Below are 18,182 nucleotides of genomic sequence, written 5' to 3'. Positions count from 1 at the left end.
CAACGAACCAACAGACTGACAGGCGATCAACTCTCAGACCACAACTAAAAACACAGGGTGGGAGCGGTGTCCCCCAATGGAGCTTCTGAGAAAAAGATTTTACGGTAAGTGTAAAAAATCTCCTTTTCTCATTCAGCTCCATTGGGGGACACAGGAACCGTGGAACATACCAAAGCAGTCCCCGGGGTGGGAACTATGTAACCCAGAATCAAGCGGACGGCAGAGCCACCGCTGCCTGCAAAACCTTACGCCCGAAAGAGGCGTCGGCAGATGCAGAAGTGTGCACTTGGTAAAACTTGGTGAACGTGTGCACCGAAGACCAAGTGGCCGCCTTACACACCTGTAGGGCCGAAGCCCTGTTAAAGACCGCCCAAGAGGCCCCCAACAGAGCGAGTGGAGTGAGCCGTAACCCGGAAGGGAGGATCCTTCCCCTAGGAGCGATATGCTTCAGAAATGGTGGCCTTAGAAGCCGGCAAACCTTTGCGTCGGCCCTCCGGAAGGACAAACAGCAACTCTAACCGTAGGAAAGAAGAGTTGGCCTTGAGGTAAACTCGTAAGGCTCGGGCCACATCCAGATTGTGGAGAGAACGCTCCTTAGGATGAGACGGAGCAGGGCAGAAGGAAGGAAAAACGATATCCTCGTTCAGATGAAAGAACGAAACCACCTTTAGTTGAAAAGAAGGAACAGGCCGAAGTACCGCCTTGTCTTGATGAAGAATCAGGAAGGGAGGTTGGCAAGAAAGAGCTGCCAATTCCGATACCCGACGGATCGAGGTCACAGCTACCAAAAAGGCGACCTTCCAAGAAAGGAAACGAAGAGAAATGTCGCGGATAGGCTCGAACGGAACGGATTGCAAGGCACTCAGGACCAAATTCAAGTCCCAAGGGGGAGTAGGAGACCTGTAGGGAGGAATCTCATGAGCTACTCCTTGGAGGAAGGTGTGGACCGATGAGTCAGAAGCTAGAGGCCGCTGAAAAAGAATAGACAGCGCCAACACCAGACCCTTGAGAGAACTAAGAGCCAGGTGCGTCTCAAGACCCGACTGCAGAAACGCCAGAAGGTTCGGCAGAGAAAAATGAACCAGGGAAAGAGAGCGGGCCTCACACCACCGAAAATAAGCCCGCCAAGTCATATGGTATATCCTAGCCGAGGATGGGTTACGCGCCCTGAGCATGGTGCGAATAACCCCAGATGAGAAACCGCGAGTGTTCAATACCGCGGTTTCAACCGCCACGCCATCAAACGCAGCGGCTGTGAATTGGGGTGGCAAAGAGGACCCTGAGACAGAAGATCGATGCGATCTGGCAGTCGAAAGGGAACGTCCGCCACGAGCCGAACCACGTCGGCGTACCAAGATCGGCGGGGCCAATCCGGAGCCACTAGGAATGCCGATACGTCTTCCGCCTTGAGTTTCCTGAGCACTCAGGAAAGGAGGGGAATTGGCGGAAACAGGTACGGGAGAGTGAACCGAGACCAGGGAATGACGAGGGCGTCTGCGGCCAGCGCCAGAGGATCTCTGGACTTTGCCACAAAGCTTGGAACCTGCCGGTTTAAGTGGGACGCCAAGAGGTCCACGTCCGGATCCCCTCAAAGACGGCAAATGGACTCGAACACCTTCGGGTGATGGGGCCACTCCCCGGGATCGGGAGAGGAGCGACTTAGAAAGTCCGCATCCCAATTTTCCACCCCCGGAATGTGGATCGCTGATATGGAGGGAACCATGTGTTACGCCCAGGTCAAGATCTTGGACACCTCGGACATGGCGGCACTGCTGCGAGTGCCCCCTTGGCGGTCCGACTGAATGCGAACTGGGCGACCCCGAAGAAGAGACTCCCAGTGTCGGAGACAAAGAAAAATCGTCCGGATCTCCAGGACATTGATAGGAAGCCTGGCTTCCCGAGGTGACCACCGGCCCTGGACCGTCCGGTCCAGGAGAACACCCCCCCAACCGAGGAGGCTCGCATCCATCGTAAGAACCAGCCAGTCCAACGGTAGAAATGAGTGGCCGCTCTGAAGGAGGGGAGAGTGGAGCCACCAAAGAAGAGACTGGCGAGCCGAGGTGGGTAGACGGATCCAGTGGTCCAAGAACAGGGGGGATCCGTCCCAAAGGGACAGAATGGCCCACTGAAGTGGACGGCAACGGAACTGAGCAAACGGAACCGCCGTCATGGCCGCCACCATTCTGCCCAACACCGCCATGCAGGCACGAATGGACACTGGATGCGGGCGTCTCAAGTGACGAACACTGGACAGCAGAGCACTCCGCTTGTCCGGAGGGAGGAGGATGCGGGCACTCCCGGTGTCGAACCGGAGGCCCAGAAAGACCAGAGACCGGGAGGGAGAAAGGTTGGATTTCTCCTCGTTGATCAGCCACCCGAAGCTGGTTAGGGTCAGCAGGGTGATGTGGAGACTCTCCTTGTTCTGGATCCGGGACAGGGCCTTGATAAGCAGGTCGTCCAGATAAGGAAGGACAGAAACCCCCCTGGACCTGAGAATGGCCATGACAGCCGCCAAGACCTTGGTAAAAACCCGGGGGGCTGTGGCCAGGCCGAAGGGCAGAGCCACAAATTGAAAGTGACCCTGCGGAACGGCAAAGCAGAGAAAACGTTGATGAGGAGGCAAAATCGGGGTGTGTAGATACGCATCCCGAATGTCCTCTGAAGACAGGAATTCGCCCTGATCCATGGATGCCACGATCGACCGTAGTGACTCCATACGGAAGTGGCAAAGGCGAAGATGTTGGTTGAGGAGTTTCAGGTCCAAAATCGGACGGACTGAATCCTCCTTTTTGGGCACAACAAAGAGGTTTGAATAGAAACCCTTGAAACGGTCCTGAGATGGAACGGGCACAATGACACCCTGTTGCAGCAGAGTGCGAATGGCAGAATAAAAACCTGCGGCCAGAGTAGGTGAACGAGGAGGCCGGGACCGAAAAAAACAATCCCGGGGAAAAGAAGCGAACTCGATTCGGTAACCGTCGGAGATGACGTCCCGAACCCAAGAGTCCTGGACTTGTGCCAACCAGACGTTCCCGAAAAAGAAGTAAGCGACCGTGCACCCGAGACGGAGTCCCAGGTGGAGGCGCCCCATCAGGTCGAGGCAGGATTGCGGGTTCCTGATTTAGCGGGAAATCGGTTGGAACGATTATCCTGTTTCCAGGAGGAGCGAAGTTTGAAGGACGTACCCTGCCTACCCTGCCAGGGGCTCGATTTTTCCCGGTGCCCCTGACCCAGGGAGCGAAAGGACCAAAAGGAGGTTGACTTACGAAAACCCCCACGAGCCGCAGTGCGGCGAGCCTTGTTCTGAGGAAGCAAAGAACTTTTACCGCCCGTAGCCTCAGAGATGATGTCGTCTAGCCGTTTCCCAAAAAGGCGACCGCCAGTAAAGGCCATTGCCGTCAGGGATTTCTTGGAAGCAGAATCGGCGTTCCAAGCTTTGAGCCACATGGAACGACAATGGCGACTAGGTTGCCAGACGCGACAGCCGCACAGCGAGCAGACTCCAACGAAACCTGGCATAAATATTCGCCTGCGTCTGACACCTGACGAGCAATCTCAGCCAGATCATCTGGGGAGGCCCCGGACAACAGACGTTGATGAAGTTGAGAAGCCCACACCGCTAAGGCCTTCGCGACCCAGGTGGAAGAGAAGGCCGGGAGCAGGGAGGATCCCACCGCTTCAAATGCGTATTTGGCCAAATTCTCGACCCGCTTGTCCGTGGGATCCTTAAAGGAAGGGGCATCCGCCAACAGTAGAGTGGTGGATTTTGAAAAACGGGAGACTGGGGGGTACACAGATGGTGGAACAGTCCATTTAGAGATAAGGTCCTGAGGGAATGGACACAAAGTCTTCAACCGTTTAGTGCCTTGGAAGTGCTTCTCCGGAAGCTTCCAGGCAGTCTCCAAAAGTACATCTAACTCCTTATGGGGATGGAAAAACTTAGGAGAACGAGTAGTACGGGCAAAGGAAACCTCAGGAGCAGGGTCCGAAGGTCCAGGGTCCTGTAGATGGAAGGTGTCCCTGACTGCAGACACCAAGCCGTCTACCAAGTCGGACATGGAAGACAGCGCTTCAGAATCCGAATGAGGGTCTGAGTCCGCCAATTCACCCGGAGATCGGGAACGGTTAGTGGAGGCTCCCGATCTAGGCGACCGGGATCTAGAATGGCGGTTCGGGGAACGGCCCCAGGAGAGCGGCCGCGTGACCGGGAACGCTGCCTAGGAGCGGGGGACTGGAGCGCGAGCGCGCCTGTTTTCAGGAGATGAGTCAGGATTAAAAAAAACATGGACGTCTGTGGGAGCGTCGACGGTCCGAAGACGCTGAACTTGCTTCCCGAGGGGGACGTCGGGAAGACTGCCTTAAGGCTGTAGCCACCTCCTTGGAAACCTGCATCAAGTCTGAGATAGTCTGGGAGAGGGAAGACACTCAAACCGGGGCCGGTTCAGGGGCCACAGACACCGAGGGAGCATCTTGGGAAGGGTAGTAGGGCATGAGGAAGAGCAGGCAGGACAAGTGGGTACAGCCGAACCTCCCAAAAATGTAACCCTACACCCTGTACAGGCATAGTAAGTGACCAAAGCAGGGGCCACCTGTCTGAGGGAAGGTTCAATGCTGGGGGCAGACATTTCCAAGTACAGCCAACTAGAGACAGAAGAACTGGAACTAGCTCACCCAGGTTCCTGACTGACGTCCCTGCAGCTTCAGAATACAGGACGGTGGCTGGATAGCAGAGATGTAGAAGATGCAGGCTGAGAAGGGAGACCCACAGGAGCAGAGTGCAGCAGCGTCTGTGAAGAAGCAGTGCCGGACCCGGAGCGGTGTCATGTCATCTCGAGGGGAGGAGTTACCGCGCGTGCTGGCATAGGAGAGGCTGATGTGCCCGCGCTGCCGCCTGTCAGCGCCGCAGAGATTGGGCGCTCAGAGAGCGCGGAAAAGGGGGGCGGAGCTACACTCGGCCGGGACCAGGCCCAAGCCGCGGACTAAATTAGCGGCCTGGCTCCCGGCCGAATGCCGCCCCGAAGACAGTGAAGCTGGCAGCTGTCTCCCTCTTCGGGGACGGCTGCCGGAGCGAAAATAGCCCAGACCGCCCGCAGGGCGGAGTTACACACGGCCGGGACCAGGCCGAAGCCGCGGGCTAGAGTAGCAGCCTGGTTCACGGCCGAAACGTCGCCCCGACAGTGAAGCAGGCAGTCGTCACCCTCCGAGGGGACGGCCACCGAGATAATAATAGAGGCCAGCCGCGGGGCGGAGCTACACTCGGCTGGGACCAGGCCAAAGCCGCGGGCTAGAGTAGCGGCCTGGCTCCCGGCCGAATACGCCGCCCCGAAGGTTGTGAGGCCGGCAGCCGTTCCCACCATGGGAACCGCTGCCGGGGAGAATAACCGGACCGGACGGCCCCAATGCCGTCCGGAGGAAGGTAGCTGCCCCACCATGTGTGGGAATACTATAACCCATGCGGTCAGAGCCCCCAAATTAGTCCCAAGTCCCAGAATGCCCCCACCCCATAACAATAAGGGGGCCCCCCAAGTAATATAAAGGTATCCCCCTTAACCCTTGAGGAGCCATAGGAAGATAGAGGGGTGAGGGGTGTAGGAGCATACTCACCTGCTATGGAGGCATACTTACCTCCTTAGAAGTTCTCCCCAGAAGTCTTCACCAGACTAAGCCTGCTGCATCATGCCAGGCTTCTTTAAGCGGGGCGAGCAGAGGCAATAGGCGACCCGGGCCCAAGGTACAGACCTGATGCTGGTACTAAACACTAACACTAAAAAATAACAAATAGACCAGGCCTGGAGCAATCCAGGCCCGTGTTGCCTCCTATGACACTAAGCTAAAACTGAGTGTCTCTAAGGCAGTAGGTGGGGTATACCCTGCTGGGAGGGGCAGACTTCTTTTTGTATGCCTAGTGTCAGCCTCCTAGTGGCAGCAAGATATACCCACGGTTCCTGTGTCCCCCAATGGAGCTGAATGAGAAAACGCCACTTTGTTTTTTTGGGGGGGAATTTTCGGCCAAAAAACGCTGCGGCCAAATGTTAGCTGTAAATCAATGAGAAGTCACTAAATTCTTATTCCACTTGGCGTTTTTCACTTTGTTTTTTTTAAATCCTTTTGGCGTTTTTTCACTCTTTTTTGGCGTTTTTCAGATCGTTGGTAATCGCAGCATGTTGAGCCACTTAAAAAACGATATGTGGGTTATAACTGGCGTTTTTTCAGGCGGTTTTTATTCTTTTTTTAGCGATCCCAAAAAATGATGGAGATACCTTTTTTTAATAAAATTTCGTAGGGTACCATTAAAAAAAAAAAAAGCAGTGAAGGAAAAAAATTGTATCTAACGAAATGTATCTTTTTTTATAACAAAATTTTTATTACTTTTCAAACAGGGATCAATTTATGTGGGTGGGCGGGGACCTAAACATGTAGAGGACAATAATAAAAATGTAGTGTCTGTTTTTCACTTTTTTTCTTTATTTTTTTACAATTTTTTAGGTAGTACTAGTACTCACAGCATGGAACACACTGTTCCATGATGGGAGTAGTAGTACATGTACTAATTGACAGATCGCCCATTGCGATCGTCCTATATAATGTATAGATGCGGCCAGCCGCTCTTCTATGGTCCCCTGCAGTGACGTACAGTAACCCCCCCCCCGACATGCGATGGCCCCGACATATGATAAAATCGACATACGATGGCCTCTCAGAGGCCTTCGCATGTCGAAGTCAGCATCGACATACGATGCTTTTATATGTCGGGGCCATCACATTAACTGCTATCCGACAGCGCAAAATGCTTAAACTGTTGTCGGATAGCAGTTTAAGCATCCCGGACAGGTTCGCTTACCTATCCCCGCTGCTCCGGGTCAACTTCGCGATCCTCCGGCATCTTCTGTATCTTCTCCAGGGTCCGGGCCTCGCTTTCCGGCGTCGTTATTACGTCACTACGCACGCTGTGCCGGCGCAGCAGCGTAATAACGTCACCAGAAAGCGAGGCCCGGACCCTGCAGGAGATGCGGAAGAAGCCAGAGGATCCCGAAGAAGACACCGGAGCAGCGGGACAGCATCGGGAGCCCCTGGGACAGCATCGGGAGCGGTGAGGACGCGGTCCGGAGCGGCGGGGACAGGTGAGTATATTGCACGGATCCCTCAACATACGATGGATTTGACAAACGATGGGTCGTTTGGAACGAATTACCATCGTATGTTGAGGGACCACTGTATACATACAACTATTCATAATTCCCGCAGAGAGCTGTGATTGGCCAGATGGTTCCAGCCAATCACAGCTCTCTGTGGGATATATGAATATGTGTATATATACGGCCGTGCAGGGGACCATAGAAGAGTGGCCGCATCTATACATTATACAGGAGGATCACAGCGGGTGTCAGTAGTGACATTCGCTGTGATCTTTCCTTAACTACAGGTACTACTACTCCCAACATGGAGTACACTCTGCTTCATGCTGGGAGCTGTAGTACCTGCATTAATAGACAGTACGCAGCGGGTGTCAGAAGTTACACTCGCTGCGATCTGTCTATTAATGCACATACTACAGCACCCAGCATGGAGCAGAGTGTACTCCATGTTGGGAGTTGTAGTACCTGCAGTTAAATCACAGCGGGTATCACTACTGGCATCCGCTGCAATCTTCCTATCTATAGCAGAGATGCAGAGCGGCTGTATAAAGCGCTCGCATCTCTGCTCTGTACTCCGGCCACTGACTCATTCATATTTCCCTCAGGGCTGTGATTGGCTGCTACTATCCGGCCAATCACAGCTCTGGGCGGAAAATATGAATGAGTGATGTTCTATTCACATCACTGGCCGGAGTACAGAGCAGAGATGTGAGCGCTGTATAGAGCCGCATCTCTGCTAGATTATGGACAGTTGCAGCGGGTGTCAGGACTGACACCCGGAGCGATATGTCTATGGTACAGGTACTACTACTCCCATCATGGAACAGTGTGTTCCATGCTGGGAGTAGTAGTACTACCTAAAAAAAATTAAAAAGAAAATAGAGAAAAAAAAGTGAAACACACACACTTTATTAAAAAAATTATACAAATTTTGTTACATAATATTAACATTTTGTTTAATACATTTTTTTCCATCACTGCTGCTTTTTTTTTTTTTTACTTTTTCTTTTGGTACCCAACAAATTTTGGGTACCAAAAAAAAACTGCCAAGATGCAATTTCCACACAAATGAAAAAACGCAAGAAAAAAAAACTGACCCATGACATTGCACTAGCGTTTTTTCAGGCGTTTTTTTAATCCCAAAAAACGCAGCAAAAAAAAAAACAAGTGGAATCCTAGCCTTAGAAGGCATGCGTCTCTTCATAATTCCAGCGCACAGCCAATCAATGGCCACAGAAGTGCCCTGTCTTGGCCACTGACTGGCTAAGTTAGCAGATCCCATCTTAGCCAAGCAGCTGAATAGACAGGTCCCTTCTCAGCCATTGATTGACTGAGTGGGAAGGTCCTGTCTCGGCCACTGATTGTGCCTGCTTCTCTCTCATTTTTATATTTCCTTTTAAGGGTGTACTCACATGTACAGTAACCTGCGCAGATTTAATGCACAGGATTTGAAGCCGTATTCAGTCATTTAGTTTATACTGAAATCTGCGCGGGATACTGTAAGTGTGAATACACTGTTAGGGTAGGGTCACAAGTGCCGTATTTTGCTAGGTATTTTCCTACCGATTGAAGTCAATGATTTGCCACAAAGGGAAAAGATGATTGCAAAACCATCCAAATTCCTGTTTCCAGCCAGCAGAGATGGTCGGGCTCCAAAAACAGTTGAGAAGGGCATGTTAGGCAATTGACATAACTTCCATTGCCTTTTATGAGAGGTGCACAAATGGTTTAGCTTCAGGAGCTACACTGTTTATGTAACACTAGAAGTTATGTTAACAGTATTAGTCTTGCGGGGCTACGCCATTTGCCCAACTTCCATTAAAGTCAATGTGAGTTATGCAAATTTTCGATGTGAATTCAATAAAGAAAAAAAGACAGACATGGTCGCACATACACAACATGCACCTTGATCTAAGGCTTCTCAGCAACATTTATTAAACTAACAGGTCATTAGCGTACTTTATGATCATGAAGTGTAAGCCCGCTAGCCACGTCACGGCTACCTGTAAGTAGCGGGTCCCTAACACCCCTAGCATAAAATGGCACAGCACTGAGAAGTGACCACCACCGCCGCAAAACCAATGCCCATAGGCAGAGCAGCCCCAATGCCACTCAAACCAGTCCCTGGGCCATGCCTCCCCACAGACACAGCGCCGCGGCAGCAACGGACAGCAGCAATATAGCAAATACAGGTTAATGGATGCCACACAGCACCGCACCAACATGAACAGGTGTAAAAGTTCACTTACACAGCGCCGCAGCAGCAATGGGTGCCGTATAGCACCGCATCAGTATGAACAGGTGTAAAAGTTCACTTACCATGTGCTCCCAGTCAGAGACTGGGAGGCTGCCAGAAAGAATAGTGCCCTATGCAGCATCCTGCCACTTTAGGACTGGCCTGAGGGGAGGAGGAGAGTGCTAACCAAGATTTATTTAAAAAAAAAAAAAAAAAAAGGGGGGGGGGGAGGGGGGGGGGTGGGAGATAGAAAACACAATGTTAATTCAAATAGAGAAAAAAAACAGACATGGTCGTACATCCACAACATGCACCTTGATCTGAGAGATGGTCAGGCGCCGAAAACATTCCAGAAGGGCGTGTCAGGCAATTGACATAACTTCCATTGCCTTTAATGAGAGGTGCACAAATGGCTTAACTTCAGGAATATAATGCTAGAATGCTAGTTATGCTAGCTAAGTTATGTTAACAGTATTAGTTTTGCAGGGCTACGCCATTTGCGCAACTTCCATTAAAGTCAATGTGAGTTAAGCAAATTTTCTAACATGGCCAATTTGCCTCTTTTCTAGCAGAAACCTTTTCCCTTCCTGCACAAAAACCTTTAATGGCACCCTTCAGTTTACTATATAACATATCGCAAAAGAATAAACTAATATTTGTGGGATGAAACTAGAAAAATAAAGCACCAAGTTTTTGTGGCTTTTGAAATCATCTTTTTTTACTGTAGTTATATAAAATTCTTTACACTTCAGTCATTTATCATTAGTATACATAGTTAATAAAAATAGTATGCAAAAAGCTTTACCTCACAATATCCAAGGCTTGTGCAATTTCACACATTGCATCATCCTGTCCTTCAGTAGGGTAGATCTCTAGCAGAGGCACACGGTGACCAATTTGTTCCAAAAGATCATCAACTAACTCTCTTTGCATGTTAGCAATATTGGAGGAAAATGGTTCTGCTATCTGAATTCTAGCTATTAAATAATTAGATACATCTGGATTCCAAGTAACCTAAAAAATAAACATATGTGTCTATTAAATTTAAACTTTTAGTTGTTTTTTTTTTTTTTTTTTAATTAGGAAAAAAAAAAACTATGAAATTACATATGACACCTCCCTGGCCATTAGCTAATTGCTGTGGTCCTGATTGCCGGAATCGTCGATGATCAGGTGATCAGGTGTCACAGGCAGTTTCCCGAATTTTTATTGGGACCCAAGTGCATTCCTAATGAATACACTCAGAATAGGCGACATGTCCCTTATTCCAACCATATTTGGAATGCATGTACAAAAAACATACCACAAATCACAATATAAACTTGGCACGTATTTCCACTTAAAACAATAGAGCACAAATAGCGTTTTAAAGTGCCAATGGCCCAAATTTACTAAACACAAAATGAAGTTGCATTGCGATATGCAATAAAGCTACTGTTCACTTATTTATTTTTTATACTTGAGAGTTTTTGCAATTGAGCTTTGAGGGTGTAACTGTTAAAATTAGCAAGTATTGAAAAAATAGCTGGCTAAGGACCCCCCCCCCCCCCCCACGTCGAGAACGGCCGTCAAAGTCACTTTTTTTTCTGACTTTAACGGCCATTCTCATGACGGGGAGCAACGGGAAACAACAGGTCCTGGAGGCTACTATTTATTATTATGGGGGCCACCGGGCGCCGTTATGAATAGCGGAAGAAAAGACATCACATGCAGTAATTCTTCTCCCACTATTCTGCCCGGCTCTCCCGACGGCCGTCACACTGCCGTGTACCAACGGCAGTGTGAAAGAAACCTTAGGGTATGTTCACACTGAGGAATCGGAGAAGAATTCTCTCGTAAAAATTCCACAGCGGAATTTCTGGGGTTTTTTTCAAGCGGAATTGACGCTGAATTCCGCGCTAATATAGGAGGAATCTGTTTTTTTTTTTCGCTGGACACCAACCACCAATTAGAATCTATGTTTTCTTTTTTTTTTTGCACAGAATTTCCACACAAATTTTGTGCGAATTTTGCGCAAACGATTTCGAGCTGAACATTTTTTACCATTGACTTCAATGCATTTCTACTCACGTATTCCGCAAGAAGAATGAACATGTTATTTCTTCTAGCGAAAGGAATTCCGTGGCAGAATTCCGCGAGCAGAATTTACGCAGTGTGAACAGTGCAGAGAAAAAAATTTTTTAAATCAATGGCAAAAAGGAGATTTTTGTTTACTTACCGTAAAATCTCTTTCTCGGAGAATCCATTGGGGGACACAGACTGTGGGTGTATGCTGCTGTCTCTAGGAGGTGTGACACTATGGTAATAAATAAAAGTCAGCTCCTCCCAGCAGGATTAACCCGCCTTCAGGCCCTGAGCTAATCAATCAGTTTAAGTTCCAGAGCAATAGGAGGAGACCAACAGGTCAAAGAAAAAACCAAAACTGTCCGAGAACCAGAAGAAAAAAACATAACTGAACACACCCTCGGACAGAGAACCAAAGGAAACCCCAAAAAGGGCGGGAGCTGTGTCCCCCAATGGATTCTCCGAGAAAGAGGTTTTACGGTAAGTAAACAAAAATCTCCTTTTCTCTATCGGCTCCATTGGGGGACACAGACCGTGGGACGTACCAAAGCCGTCCCTTGGGTGGGCAGATAAGTATTCAGGCAGACAGCCAAACCACTGCCACCTGCAACACTTTACGACCCAGACTAGCATCAGCCGATGCAAAGGTATGAACTCGGTAGAACCTCGAGAAAGTGTGCAAAGACGACCAGGTAGCCGCCTTGCAAATCTGCGAGGCCGAGGCTCTATTCTGGAGCGCCCAGGATGCCCCAAGAGAACGGGTAGAATGAGCCACAACCCTGAAAGGAGGAATTTTCCCCTTACAGCGATAGGCTTCCAAAATGGCGGACCGAATCCACCGAGAAATGGTGGCCTTGGAAGCAGGAATCACACTGACGAAACGAAGAAGTGATGGAGAGATAAGACCGAACAGCGCAAACTACATCCAGCTTGTGTAGTAAGCGCTCCTTAGGATGAGAAGGAGCAGGACAAAAAGACGGGAGGACATCTCAGGATTGAGATGAAAGGCCGAAACCACCTTAGGCAAAAAGGAAGGATCTGGCCAGAAAACAACCTTGTCCTGGTGGATCACCAGAAACGGAGAAAGGCAGGAAAGAGCTGCCAATTCAGACACCCTCCGGATAGAGGTGATAGCAACAAGAAACGCCACTTTCCAAGAAAGGAGGCGGAGAGACACCTCTCTAAGGGGCTCAAAGGGTTCACCGTGGAGGGCACTCAGAACCAAATTCAAGTCCCAAGGGGGAGAGGGTGACCGATAAGGAGGAACAGCATGCGCCACTCCTTGAAGGAAGGTCCGGACATGAGAATTAGAAGCGAGGGGCCACTGGAACAGAATAGCAAGGGCCCGAAACCTGACCTTTAAGAGAACTGAGAGACAACCCCAGTTCCAAACCGACTGCAAAAAGGAGAGAAGACGGGGAACAGAGAAGGTTACAGGGTATAAATCCTGAGCTTCACACCAACGAAAATAAGACCGCCACACCGTCAATGCAGCGACTGTAAATTGGGGTGGCAAAGAGGACCCTGAGAGAGGAGGTCCGGGCGGAGCGGAAGGCGCAGCGGAGTGTTGTCCAGGAGCCTGACTACGTCGGCGTACCATGACCTTCGGGGCCAATCTGGAGCTACCAGAATGGTGGGGACGCCCTCTGTTTTGAGCTTCCTCAGAACCCTGGGAAGGAGCGGAAGGGGAGGGAACAGATAGGGTAGGGCAAACCCCGCCCAATGAATCACTAGGGTGCCCACGGCAGAGCCTGAGGGTCCCGGGACTTGCTTTCCGCCCAGATGACAATCTTGGTCACCTCGGCCATGGCTGCCGAGCTGCGAGTGCCGCCTTGTCGATTTATGTACGCCACGGCCGTGGCGTTGTCCGACTGGACGCGGACAGTCCCTCGCAATGAAGAAGACAAAGAAGAATCGCCCGTAATTTCAATATGTTTATCAGAAGAAGGGTCTCTCGTGGAGAACAGAGTCCCTGAACCGTCAAACCCTCAACACGCTGCCCCAGCCCGACAGGCTGGCATCCGTTGTAACTACCTGCCAGTGAAGGGGAAGAAATGACCGCCCTTGGAGAAGAAGGGGGGAGCGGAGCCACCAGAGCAGAGACTGACAGACCCTGCGAGGGAGAACAATCTGTCGATCGAGGGACAGAGGAGACCTGTCCCATCGAGAGAGAATCGCCAGTTGAAGGGGGCGGTAATGAAACTGGGCAAAGGGTACGGCCTCCATAGTTGCCACCATCCGACCCAGGACTTCCATACAAGTGTGGATGGGGACTGAGACCTAGGTCCAAAGGGAGCGGACCCCGACAGAAGCGCCAGACGTTTGTCCGGCGGGAGGCAAATTCGGGCAGAGGCCGTGTCGAAGCGAAGTCCCATGAAGGTTAGAGACTGGGTAGGACAGAGGACTGACTTGTCCCGGTTGACCATCCACCCGAAGCGATCCAGAGTGTGGAGAGTGACGTCCACATTCTCCAGAGTCTGGGTTCTGGTTGGAGCCTTGATGAGAAGGTCGTCCAGGTAGGGTATCACCGAGACTCCCCTCGACCGTAACAGGCCCATCACTGGCGCAAGGATCTTGGTAAAGACCCGAGGAGCCATGGCCAGACCGAAGGGGAGGGCTACGAATTGAAAATGCCCCTCCGGAACCGCAAAGCGGAGGTACCGATGATGGCCTGGAAATATTGGCACATGGAGGTAGGCATCCTTGATGTCCACCGATTAAAGAAACTCCACCTTGTTCCAGGGACGCCACCACCGAACAGAGAGATTCCATTCGGAAGTGACGGATGAGAAGATAACGGATGAGACGCTTGAGGTCTATGATTGGTCGCACAGAACCGTCCTTGGGAACCACAAAAAGATTGGAATTGAAACCCCGAAACCGTTCCCCTGGAGGAGCGGGAACGATAACCCCCTGGAGAAGCAGAGACTGGAGAACCTCTCGAAATTGCTTCGCCAGAGAAGGCGACCGGGGGGCCCGGGATCGAAAAAATCGACCCCTCGGAAAGGAGGCAAATTCGATTCGATAACCGTTGGACACCACATCCATGACCCAAGAGTCCTGAGTGTGTGAGGTCCAGATGTCTCGAAAAAGTAAGAGACGACCTCCCACCCGAGAAAAAAACGCGGGGGCCTCACTTCATGTAGAAGTGGATTTGCGGTTGCCTGATTTGGGCGCAAAACGGCCAGACCGGTTGGAGTCCGACTTCCAAGACGGGCACGCCCGGAACGAGGGAGCCTTCTTGTCCTGCGAAGGCGCCTGCTGGGACCCTTTGCTGGAGCCAAAGGTCCGAAAGGACCGAAAGGAAGAGGACTTCCTTTGGGAAGTAGGGCAAGCCTTATTTTGAGGCAACAAGGAACTCTTACCTCCCATCGCCTCAGAGATAATCTCATCAAGGCGCTTGCCAAAAAGACGGCCACCCGTAAAAGGAAGCTCAGTGAGAGCCCTTTTGGAAGCGGCATCCGCATTCCAAGCTTTAAACCGCATAGAGCGGCGGAGAGCCGCTAGGTGACCCACAGCAAAGGCAGAACAACGGGCTGACTGCATGGAAGCTGCACACAGGAAGTCCCAAGATTTAGAGCATTGGAGAGCCAGGGCAGATAGATCCTCTGGGGGGGGATCCTGCTAAGATATCCTGATGGAGCTTTTGGCACCACTCCGACAGAAGCGAAGATGGGAAGATGGGAAGAAGAGAAGAGCCAGCTGCTTCAGAGGCAAACTTCGCTAAGGATTCTACCTTCTTGTCCGTGGAATCCTTGAAGGCAGTGGCATCTGCCAGTGGCATTGTAGTCGCCTTAGAGATCCGGGAGATTGGTGGATCCACAGAGGGAGGGGAAACCACCTTAGTGACAAGGTCCTTGTCAAATGGATAACGTTCTTGAATCGTTTTGATTCCTGGGAACCTCTTGTCTGGATGTTTCCATGCAGATTCCAGAATGTCGTCAAAGTCAGCTTGAGAGCTGAACTTTTGAGGTGCTGGCTTAGAACGATGAAAGGATACTCCTGGAGTGACATCCGAAGATCCTGGGTCCTCTAAGTGAAAGGTGTCTCTTATGGCTGTCACCAATGAGTTCACCGTTTCAACTGAATCCGAGCGGTCCTCTGAGGCAGATGCCGGCTCGGAAGCCTCGTCTGCCAGTTCACCAGGAGAATGTGAATGAGTTGAGGCAGTCCTGGAGGGGGGCGACCCAGACCGCGTACGCGGCTCTTGCATGGCAGAGCGGCAACTCCGAGAACGTCCTCCGGAGGAGCAACGTTTGTGCCCAGATGACAGGGGGCGGGACCCACGAGGGAAACGCCCACGTCTATCTGAAGACTCAATGGAAGAGTCAGACGAGGCACCCCTAGTACGCTTGTGAGAGTGTGAATTGAAGTATGTGGAGACGAGGAGCGGGCCCTTTCAGAGGCCCTGCGCAGGGAAGACCCCTTCAAGGCAGACACCACTTCCCGGGAGGCCTCAGCCACTGAACGGGAGACTTGGGTCAAGTCAGTCATATACTTGGTCAGGGAAGAAACCCAGGCTGGTGGAGGGGCTGAATCCACCGGAACTGAAAGGGCATCAGGGGGTACCAGGGGGTCTGGGGGAGCAGTGGAGCAGGCAGGGCAAGTAGGCTCAGCAGAGCTAGGCATCTTGGTATTACAGTGCTTACAGACAAAATAAGTCACTGACGTTCCAGGTTTCTGTATAGAGGGAGGAACAGCTCTGGGTACGGACATAATGAGAAAAGAGACAGGAACTTTCTCACCCTAGTCTGTGTACCCAGGCACAGGGGTGTGGAAATTTTATAAAAAACTACTTGTCCACGGGACTAAAATGGAGCAAAATCTACTTGTCCCTCATGACGATCCACTTGTCCGGCCAATTTTCGCTTTTACACTCTCGTTTTTTCCTCCTCGCCCTATAATAGCCATAACTACCTACTATAATGACACCTTTTAATTTTTCAATAACATATTCTCCGAACCAAAAATATATATATATATTAAGGGAAGTGAAATTGAAACAGTAAAAGATAATTTAGCAGATTTGGTGGTTTTCTTTTCTGCGCCATTTACCTTGTGGTTGAGGTAACATGTTAGTTTTATACTTTAGGCGCCTGATTACAGCAATACCAGATTTGTATCGTTTACGTCATGTTTTACTAATTCTGGACTTTTTCAAAATTTTTGAATTGCCATTTTTTAACCCCTGTAGCTTTATTTTTTTTTCTTCACATACCAGGCGGTATGAAGGCTCATGTTTTGCGCCATAATATGTTTTTTGTATCAGTACCATCTTGGTATTGATCTGACTTTTTAATCGCTTTTTAACTTTTTTTTCTGGGATATTATAAAAATTGCAAATCTGTGGTTTGGTATTTTTTTTACATTTACCGTACGGCATACATAATGTTATATTTTCATAGGTTGTACAATTACGCACGAAGCGATACCAAATATGTTTATTTTTATTATGTTTACATGTTTTTATATAGGAAAAGGGGGTGATTTGAACTTTTAACATGGAAGGGGTTAATGCAGCGGTCTTCAAACTGTGGCCCTCCAGATGTTGCAAAACTACAACTCCCAGCATGCCCGGACAGCCAACGGCTGTCCTGGCATGCTGGGAATTGTAGTTTTGTAACATCTGGAGGGGCACAGTTTGAAGACCACTGGGTTAATGTGTGTCTTTCAAACTTTTATTAAAACTTTTTTATTTTATTTATTTTTTTACACTTTATTACATTTATAGGAGGAATCATTAGATTCCTCAGGCAGATTAATAGAGTTCTATTGAACTCTATTAATCTGTGTGCTCTGTGATCCATTGATAGAGCCTGGTCCAGCCAGGCTCTATCAATGACAGAGCCGGGACAGGAGGAAGCAGAGGTAAGTCCTCCGGCTACCTCCATAGTGGATCGCCCCCCCTGCGATCGCGCTGCGGGGGGGGGGCGATCCACCCCACTAGCCCACCAGGGAGCATTCACATCTCCCTTTAGACGCCGCTGTCAGCTTTGACAGCGGCGATCTAAAGGGTTAATAGCCAGCCACGGCGATCGCCGCATGCTGGCTATTAGCGGCGGCCCCCGGCTACTGTAAACAGCCAGGGGCTGCAGAGTATGGAGCGGGCAGGAATCCCGAGCCCGCTCCATACATACTGCAGAGCGCCGCATGCATCTCCCCGTGCAGACGTGCGGGGAGTGAAGGCAGAGGACGCAGGTCTGCACGGGGAGAAATAAGCCACGCCCCCTCATCTCCCCCTGCACGTCTGCAGAGCGGGGGAGAGAAGACATACACAGCTTCTCATCTCCCCTGCTCTGCTTCCGAGGACACAGGCTGCAGCGTATGGAGCGGGCAGGAGTCGGGATCCCGCTCCATACAAATTGCAGATCGCCACCGCACTTGTCAGGTCCGGCCCTGCTTGCCCGAAGCCGGGCTAAGGGCCGGACAAATTCACCTGGACGGCGCCCAAAACTGCTAGTCCCGGGCGTCGGGCGATAGAAATTCCACATCCCTGCAGGCAGCTGCAGTGAGGAGAACTAGGCTCCGTACAGCTAGAGTGCCAGCCAATAGGGAGAGAGGGGCATGCCTGAAGCAGAGGCACTAACTAATTGGCCCCTCCTTACTGAAAATCGTGTCCACAGCGCTGATTGAAGGCTACTTCGCACCTCTGAAGAGCTCCGAACGCCCTGTGGGCGGAGCTATAGACTGCCGAGAAGAAGCTGTAATGGCGCCCGCTCCTTGTCCCGAGCCCACATGTCAGCCGC

General features: G+C 50.6%; 1 protein-coding gene across 1 annotated transcript in view; it reads right to left on the bottom strand.

The window, feature by feature from the left end:
- The window catches only part of SHCBP1L (SHC binding and spindle associated 1 like), a 232,243-nt gene that overhangs the window by 186,605 nt on the left and 27,456 nt on the right, over window positions 1-18,182 (bottom strand). Inside the window, exon 3 of the mRNA XM_056531886.1 lies at window positions 10,178-10,386. Coding sequence (XP_056387861.1) covers window positions 10,178-10,386 — 209 coding nt within the window. The remainder of the gene's footprint in view (window positions 1-10,177; window positions 10,387-18,182) is intronic.

This window comes from Hyla sarda, chromosome 7 (assembly GCF_029499605.1).
Source record: "Hyla sarda isolate aHylSar1 chromosome 7, aHylSar1.hap1, whole genome shotgun sequence".
NCBI lineage: Eukaryota > Metazoa > Chordata > Amphibia > Anura > Hylidae > Hyla > Hyla sarda.
This window is presented reverse-complemented; position numbering and strand designations above follow the sequence as displayed.